At 44.0% G+C, this 9,318-nt stretch overlaps 1 protein-coding gene across 2 annotated transcripts in view; it reads right to left on the bottom strand.

Moving 5' to 3' along the window:
• Positions 1 to 401: 401 nt before the first annotated feature.
• LOC122928754 (L-amino-acid oxidase-like) overlaps positions 402 to 9,318 on the bottom strand; it is a 32,582-nt gene continuing 23,665 nt past the window's right edge. For both annotated transcript variants that reach the window (XM_044281936.1, XM_044281937.1), the window contains exons 4-7: positions 7,282 to 7,483; positions 6,966 to 7,031; positions 1,486 to 1,619; positions 402 to 1,298 (exon numbers count right to left, since the gene is read on the bottom strand). In XM_044281936.1, the coding sequence (XP_044137871.1) occupies positions 515 to 1,298; positions 1,486 to 1,619; positions 6,966 to 7,031; positions 7,282 to 7,483 (1,186 nt within the window). In that variant the 3' untranslated portion in view covers positions 402 to 514. The remainder of the gene's footprint in view (positions 1,299 to 1,485; positions 1,620 to 6,965; positions 7,032 to 7,281; positions 7,484 to 9,318) is intronic.

The following is a 9,318-nucleotide window of genomic DNA, read 5'->3' as shown; positions in this document are numbered from 1 at the left end:
CAGGAAGTAAGACCAGCCCACTCTACCAGGAGGAGTAAAACAGGGTGGTTAACCCTGTTACAGCCAGCTATTGCCAACCAGCACCAACAGCACATAGTATTCAACAAAAAATATAGAAAATAGTATGGTGTACCTAGGTTCTAATTTGATGCAGAATACTGTAAGGAAATATTCAGATGGCTATAAAGCAACAGTTTATTAGCTTCATTATGGCTGCAAGACCCATTACGTTGTTAAAGTTAACTTAACTTGGATCACCAAAGAACCCAAGTTCAGTTTACTTGAACCACAGGGATATGGATCTTACTGCTGTCATTTTGATGATAAAATGGGACTGTTTATGTCTGTCTGAATGGGACACTTCTCTTCCATCACCCAACTCTGTATATATTTGCTATATGCTAATTTAATATATGAATTTTATTTAATTCTAAGATAGAACAAAACCAAAAATATTATTTAGCAGACTTTACAACACGGCATTCATAGCTTTTCTTCAGAAATAAAGTAAAACTCAGTGATGGAAGAACATGTTGGCTTCCCTATGAATATCTTTTGCTGCCTTCAAACCACTCTTACAAGCGGTGTCGATCCAGCCATGAGGAAGTGATGTGTGCTCCCCAGCAAAGTAAATTCTGCCTTCTGGTGTGGATAAGTATTCATACATATCTCCAAACTGATATGGTGTGAAATAGGCAAATGCTCCCATGGAATATGGATCCAGACTCCACTTCTTCACCACATACTTTGGGCAGAGTTTTCTCAGTATCTCCTTTGGTCTCCTGTGGATGATGGACAAGTCTTCCAGGACGATATCAACACAATCTTCATCACTGAGGGATATAAAAAACATGGAATCGTCTTCGTCGGTGTATGATGCCAGGAGGAGACCTCTTCCATTGGTGAAGTTATGACTTGGGTAGTAGATGTAACGAGATGGTCGATCAGTAGAACTTTTTCCACCAACTATCCCATCCTTCTCCCAGAATCTCTCAATACAGCTGAGATAAATCTTTGTGGCACCTGAATAGTGAGCGAAACTCAGAGCATTGTACTTCTCGTTACTCAGTGGAGGACTGAACTCTATACGCCTAGTGGCCTTGGCGGTGGACGTGATAATGACATAGTCTGCAGATATCATGGTGAGAGCAGAGGACTTATCTTTCCGATACTGGACGATCACAGATTTCTCCGTCCTCAAAATTTTAACTACAGTAGAATTCAATCTGATGGCGCTTCTAACATGACGTGATAAAGCTATGGGTAACTGGTCAAAACCTCCTGTGATCTCATCCATCCTTATGAAAAACAATGGAAATATGGTTAGAATAAGTCCAGGATAAACATGACAAAATAACAATTCATTGTATTACATGATGACTGTTGATGCCATTATTAAATGTCTCCTGATTATGCCTAAAATGTGATTTTTGTGTGGACCTATTGGTTATAAGTTCACCACAGCATTTTGTGTCTTGGCTGTACCTGCTGGCATTGAAGACTGATTCATCAAATATTGATTCCAAAAATGAAGTGTGCCAATCACCGTTTAATGCCATGTAGTGTCCAATCATTTGAATAGCTCCTGCACTTAAACTTCCTTCTTCCACCAAGAAAGACTATAAAATAAAATATATAAGATTTCACATTAAATAGTTCACTTTGTTTAAATCTCCAGTTATTCCAATAAAACTTTAGGAGATGTTCTCCAAGAATACTGTATTACTGCTGTGATTAAGTTGTTAAAGGGATTCTGTGAAAATGAAATTCACTGATAAACCAACCACAGTACCCTGTAGGTCAGATGAATGTAATGATACCTTAGTGATCCTCAGCTTCATTCTGGAGAAAAAGTACTTCTAATACATATGCAAATGACCAGTTAAAGGGGTTGTCTCACGTCTTCAGTTTAGGGCTGCAAATGCCTCATTTAGCATGTTGCATGGACAGGGGCGTAGCGTAGGGGGGGCCGGAGGGGCCGTTGCCCCGGGCGCCAAATTGCAGGGGGCGCCAGGCATCCGAAATTTCAATGAGGGCTACGGGAGCCTATGGCTCCCGTCCCCTCCGTTATGCCCCATAGGCTTCAGGCCTAGTGGCCTGAAGCCTATAAGGCAGTAGAGGCGAGCGACGCAGGACTCGGTCACGATAACCTCACTGTGACCTCCTGCGTCGGGTCTCGCGAGATGACGCGATGACGCGGCGCAGGAAGGCACAGTGAGGCGTTCGTGACCGCCTGCGGCGGGAACAAGCAGGGATGGAGATAGGTAAGTATTTTTTTTTAATGTTAACTTACCTAATTGCAGAGGCTCTGGCGGCAGTATGGGGGGTGGGAGAGGAGAGGAGAGGACTGGAGCAGAAAGGCTATATTCAATGGCATTGGCACAGCAATAAGAGGGGCGATTATATTAGCAAAGAGGGGGGCCAGTACATTAATAACAGAGGGGCCATTACATTAATAACAAAGAGGGGGACATTATATTAGCAAAGAGGGGGGCCAGTACATTAATAGCAAAGAGGGGGACATTACATTAGCAAAGAGGGGGCCAGTACATTAATAACAAAGAGGGGGACATTATATTAGCAAAGAGGGGGGCCAGTACATTAATAATAAAAAGGGGGCCATTATATTAATAATAAAGAGGGGGCCAGTACATTATTAATAAAAAGGGGGCCATTATATTAATAATAAAGAGGGGGCCAGTACATTATTATTATTAATGTAATGACCCCCTCTTCATTATTAATGTAATGACCCCCTCTTTATTATTAATGTAATGACCCCCTCTTTATTATTAATGTAATGGCCCCTCTTTATTATTAATGTAATGCCCCCTCTTCATTATTAATATAATGACCCCATCTTTGTTATGAATGTAATGACCCCCTCTTTGTTATTAATGTAATGGCCCCTCTTTATTATTAATGTAATGACCCCCTCTTTGCTAATATAATGGCCCCCTCTTTGTTATTAAAGAGGGGGCCAGTACATTAATAATAAAGAGGGGGCCATTATAATATACAGGGGGAATGAAAGCTATCTGTCTGGCTCTAGCTCAGTATTGGGGGGCAGCAGGATGACAGTGTTGAAGGAAGGAGAGCATGATAGTAAAGTGAGGAACCTAAATTTTTTTCGGTGAAACTCTGCAGAGACGAGAAGCGGCTGAAAGAAGTTATCATGGTGGTCTTATCTCTGAATGAAGACGTCGAGGAGAGTAGCAATTTTTGGCTTGCCCCGGGTGCTGGCAACCCACGCTACGCCACTGTCATGGAGGTAGTACACATGCGCTATTTAGTGCTGTCTCCTGCAGGAACGCAGGGATGAGATCATAGCATTAGCAGTGGATGTGCGATTCATTTCTTCTTTTCTCTCCTTATTTAATACATAGAATTCTGTCCCTGGACCTGCACTCCTTCCACTAGCCAGGTGATTTTTAATTAGCCTAGTATTCAGTAGTAGGGGTTAAATTAGCCTATCATGCTCTCAGTTGGAGTTCCTGTGAGCTTCAGAGCAGATGAGCTTTGACAACTGTTCACATGGTGCGGTGCTGCATGGGGGCCACTGTGCTGTTTTTCTGGCTGGTTGGTGGGGCCCAGAGCTAGGTATGGCATAGTCAGGCAGCAGGGGTGCTGTTTGGCCACTGGGTCCCGCCGCCGGCCGGGATGGTGCCACAGCGCTGGTGGTCGCCGTGTAGCGCCGCGCCAAATTTAGGTTAGGACCCACTCATAGAGGCAACCTTGGCGTGGTGAGTGAGCTTATTGCCTTTTGATCAAAATGTACACAAATGCCTCATTTAGCATGTAGCATGGAGGTAGTACACATGCGCTATTTAGTGCTGTCTCCTGCAGGAACGCAGGGATGAGATCATAGCATTAGCAGTGGATGTGCGATTCATTTCTTCTTTTCTCTCCTTATTTAATATCAGGGCTGCATCTGCTTGCAAGCCCTGAGCTTTCTGCTCAGTTCAGAATGTTCAGTATGGTTGATGGCACAAGTAAGCGACGCTAGGATGATGTAATACCACCACTTGCCTGGGTGTGTGCACCCTGGGCCTGTAATGATTCTGTCCCTGAAGCTGCCCTAGCAGTGTAGAACAGCTCCGAAGCCGCACAAGCAATGGAGCTGTCTTACACAAGCTAGAAGCAAAGATACAAGGTGGTCGGGGCAAAGAAATGAGGCACCAGAGAGGCCAGAGCTGTTTCTTAGAGCTCACGAATATGAACGTATTTTTCGTCTGTGACCATTTTTTCAATAGAACCATTCACTTCAATGGGGCCACAAAAAAATGGAAATGACTCCGTGTGCATTCTGTGTCCATATGTCTGTATGTTCCGCAAAAAAATAAAACGTCCTTTTATTGTCCGCATTACGGAAAAGGATATGACTGTTCTATTATGGGCCGGGCGTTCTGTACCTCAAAATGCGGAAAGCACATGACCGGTATCCATGTTTTGCGAATCTGCAATTTGCAGACTGCAAAACCACAATGCTCGTGCTTCTGCAAAGAAATACATATGGCGTCTGTGTTACATCCATTTATTTTGCTGACCCATTGTAACGATGCCTATTCTTGTCCACAAAACGGACAAGAATAAGACATGTTCTATCTTTTTGGGGGGAGATTCGGAATGGATATACAGATGCAGACAGCACACTGTGTGCTGTCTGAATTTAATTTTTTTGCAAACTCATTGAAATCAATGGGTCCGCATCCTAGCCACAAAAAAATGCGGATCGCATGCAGAGAAAAAATACAGTCGTGTGAATGGGGCCTTACAGTGAGTAAGTGCGGCCACCACTGCAGTCCATAATAACCCATAACAACCAGGGGAGGCCAGAATGAGGCTACTTTCACACTAGCGTTCGTCGGTCCGCTGAGAAAAAGAAGGAAGATTAAATTAGTAAGTGGCTTTTAAAAAATTGCACAGAGGGTGGGCCAGAGTCGCTCTGTACACCCTTGCTTATTGGAGATCACTATGCAGGAACCTGGCCCTGTCAATGAAGAAAGGGAGGGAGATGCTGGCAGAGAAAGCAGGAGAAGCAAGGGTGCACAGAGTGGCATGTGCCCGCCCTCAGTGAACTTTACTGGTCATATGCACATTAATTAGAAGTAATTTTGTTGAAAAGAATTATATTCAGCTGAGCTAGATCTACAAGGTATTGTGCCTGGTTTAAAGGGAACGTGTCACTTTGAAAATTCGGTTGAATCTACCATCAGCATTATAAAGAGCCGGAGGAGCTGAGCAGATTGATATATAGTTTATGGGAAAAGATTCAGTATAAATTGCATTTTAATCATTTAAATTCATGCACATTCTGGGCTTTGAAGTCAAGGAGGCGGTCCGATCAGTCAGAGCGTGAGTTTAGCGAAGCCGCGCCACTGCTAAGGCATGACTTGAACAGACTTTGGATTTGCAGGACATGATGGCCACTCTGGCCTGGGCTTGGCGTGATGAAGTACAGTGACTGCACCAGACCCCGGTGTGCAGCCGCAGTAGAAGATAGTTGCCGAAAGTCTATAGCGGAAGTCACGTGGTGCGCTGTGCAAGCGCACAAGCGTACTTCCGCGAATCATTCCTTCAGCCTCCACTGCAGTAGTTCGCACACCGCGCGTGCGCACACTTAAGGGTATAGACTTCTTAAAGTGACAGTCTCTATACCCCCCCCAGCGCTCATTAATCTACATAAATTTGTACCCTCGTGGCCTCGCTTCGCTTGCCTCGTTGCTCAGCATTTAGTAAAACTGACTCTATGCCACCATTGATAGTAAAGAAGGAAATGGATGGTAAAGAAAGAGACTATCAATGGCGGCATAGAGTCAGTGTTATGTGTTATAACGCAAGGCCGAGCCCGATGCGTGGTGAGCGAAGCGAGCCCGCGAGGGTACAAGTTAATGTAGATGCTGTATTTTACTGGAGATGACTGTCACTTTAAGACGATAATTCCGATGATCCGTGGAAGTATGCTTGTGCGCTTGCGCAGCGAACCACGTGACTTCCGCTATAGACTTTCGGCAAACTATAGACCAGGGGTGCACAACCTGCGGCCCGGGGGCCACATGCGGCCCTCAATACCATTCTATGCGGCCCCCAAACATCTGGTGGCAGACATGTATGTCTATGTCTTGTGGCTGCTCACATGAATCTTTCATGTATTGTCCCATTAGTTGGGAGTCCTGGAAGTGTAACTAGACATTAATGGTATATACTGTATTTTCAATATGCCATAAATATAGTATTTCAATTGGTAATACCCCTTTAAAGTTTATTTTCGGCCCTTGGTTCAGGTTGACAATGTGGCCCCCAACCAGAAAAGGTTGTGCACCCCTGCTATAGACTTTCGGCAGAACACCGGCCTCACATGTTGTACAGGGTTCCCATGATGCCCAGCGGTCTCCATCTCTGGACAACGCATGCATTTTATAGCTGGACGCTGGGCCTGTTTCAGTTTTTCAATAACATTTCTAAGCATGCTCTGTGAACTGAGCAGAGGTCACTGTACAGGGAGGGGAAGAGATGAGCTGGAAGAAACAACTTTTGTCACTGGTTGATCGTAAAGATGTATCTGTTTTAATCCTGTTGTGACAAACAGGTTGTTTTTACTTAGTGTAAGGGCGCATGCACACGACCGTGGTACGCAAATCGCGGATCCGCAAAACACGGATGGCGTCCGTGCGTGTTCCCCAATTTGCGTAACGGCACGGACAGCCTTTACATATAACTGCCTATTCTTGTCCGCAAAACGCGGACAAGAATAGGACATGTTATATTTTTTTTTTGCGGGGCCACGGAACGGAGCAACGGATGCGGACACCACACGGAGTGCTGTCCGCATCTTTTGCAGCCCCATTGAAGTGAATGGGTCCGCATCCAAGCCGCCAAAACGGCGGCTCGGATGCGGACCAAAACAACGGCCGTGTGCATGAGGCCTAATAATGTTATTTAAAATCCATATGATCGTAACTTACTTGCCCGGAAGATTTGTCAAATTTGCCTAATATTTCATTGCAATTTCTGTTTGTTTCTTTTACGACCTAAACAAGAAACCCAGAAAAAACACAGCAATTAACATTAAATATTCCTTTCAGCCATTTCTTAGTCATATCTGTTTCACCGATCGCTGGGTATAACCAATGGGAAAGCCCTTTAGGCAGACACAGCAGAATTCCCAGACACCCCTTTTGGCGATATACTCCCCTGGTCCCATATCACTTCATACCTAGTGAAGTAGGGAGACCTATGTAATGTAGGGAGACATTACATACACCCTCATTTGCTACATACCTTGTGAACTGATTCGTAAAAAAGATCATTAACAGATTGACCTTTCTCTCCAGGTTCTAGATCAAATCCAAACAGATTTGGTGTCGTTTTGGCCTCTCTGTTTGTATGTCTGATATTGTTGAACAAACTGAAAGTGTCTTCATCAGATGTAATAAAAGTGTTTAATTTCAGTCCCATCTGTTTAATATATTCACGTACAATGCTGCAAAACGTAATAGAGAGATTATCCATATCAAATCTGTACATGTGTTCTGCAGTGAGTCTTCTTAAAGGAATGTGTCATCAGAAAAGGACCTATTGTTTAAAATCACAATTTTATATTAAACATATTTTTTGTAGAATTTTTGGTGATTCTAGTTTTGATTTTCCATGTCACTATCTATTTAAAAAAAATAATTAAATTAAAATAATGTCGTTTTCACACTGGCCACTAGGTCTATTAATATGTTGACACATTATGTTCTGTGTACAGGTAAATTTTCAGAAGCCATAACGTAATCACCACAGGCAGGACTACAAGGACAGCTATCACCTCAGTATAGATAAGAGAGGCTCCACCATTCACAGTAGGTGATATCACAGCTTATCTACTCCATTCTGACCTCTGCACAGGTCACAGAGCATGCCTACAAAAACAGAAGTCAATAAGGTCAGCTCCTGTGTATTGTGTTTTGTGTTCCATGTAGCTGCTCTCAAAGAACAGGAAGCCTTAAATGGTTCTGCAATTTTTTTTATTTTTAAATTTATTTATTACGGTAGTTTATAATGGTCCTCCCTTTCATGTGATCAAACACTTTAAGGCCTCATGCACACGACCGTTGTGTGCATCCGTGGCCGTTGTGCCGTTTTCATTATTTTTTCACGGACCCATTGACTTTCAATGGGTCAGTGGAAAAATCGGAAAATGCACCGTTTGGCAGCCGCATCCGTGATCCGTGTTTCCTGGCCGTGAAAAAAATATGACCTGTCCTATTTTTTTCACGGCCAACGGTTCACGGACCCATTCAAGTCAATGGGTCCGTGAAAAATCACGGATGCACACAAGATTGTCATCCGTGTCCGTGATCCGTGTCCGTTTTTTCCTATCATTTCAATGGCAAACTTGACTTACATTTTTTTTTCATTTTTCATGTCCGTGGATCCTCCAAAAAACAAGGAAGACCCACGGACGAAAAAATGGTCACGGATCACGGACCTACGGACCCCGTTTTTGCGGACCTTAAAAAAAAACGGTCGTGTGCATGAGGCCTTACAGTGATAATGCTGAAAATAGTCCTACCGGGCCAGCGCTGCGCTCCCAGTGCAATTAGGTTGCAGCCACTTCCTGGATCATGTGCCACATTTCTCGAGTTGGAACTGGGCTAGGATCACGTGCCGAATGTACGGCAAGCAATCCAGGAAGTGTCTGCAACCTAATTACACAAGGGAGCGCAGCGCTGGCCCGGTAGGAATATTTTTAGCATAATCACTGTTAAAGTGCTTAATCACATAAAGGATGAGGGGTGCCATTTTGCATGAGCTGAACTCAAAGATCTGAAACATTTTCTACATACACAAGAGACCCATTACTCTCAAATATTGTTCACAAATCTATCTAAATCTGTGTTAGTGAGCACTTCTCCTTTGGCGAGATAATCCATCCCACCTCACAGGTGTGGCATGTCAAGGTGCTGATTAGACAGCATGAATATTGCACAGGTGTGCCTTGGACTGCCCACAATAAAAGGCCACTCTGAAATGTGCAGTTGGATCACACATCACAATGCCACAGATGTTGCGACGTTTGAGGGAGCGTGCAGTTGGCATGCTGGCTGCAGGAATGTCTACCAGAGCTGTTGCCCGTGCAATGAATGTTCATTTCTCTACCATAAGCCGTCTCGAAAGGTGTTTCAGAGAATTTGGCAGTACATCCAACCGGCCTCACAACCGCAGAACACGTGTAACCACACCAGCCCAGGAGAATATTCTTTATGGTGGGGGCCCTTCTGTAGATTATCCTGGGTTGTGATGGTAGACATTTTTCTAGGTAAGGATCTT

Source organism: Bufo gargarizans, chromosome 2, assembly GCF_014858855.1.
Source record: "Bufo gargarizans isolate SCDJY-AF-19 chromosome 2, ASM1485885v1, whole genome shotgun sequence".
In the NCBI taxonomy this organism is placed as follows: domain Eukaryota; kingdom Metazoa; phylum Chordata; class Amphibia; order Anura; family Bufonidae; genus Bufo; species Bufo gargarizans.
The sequence above is the reverse complement of the archived record's forward strand: the minus strand, read 5'-3'. Positions and strand labels throughout refer to the sequence as shown.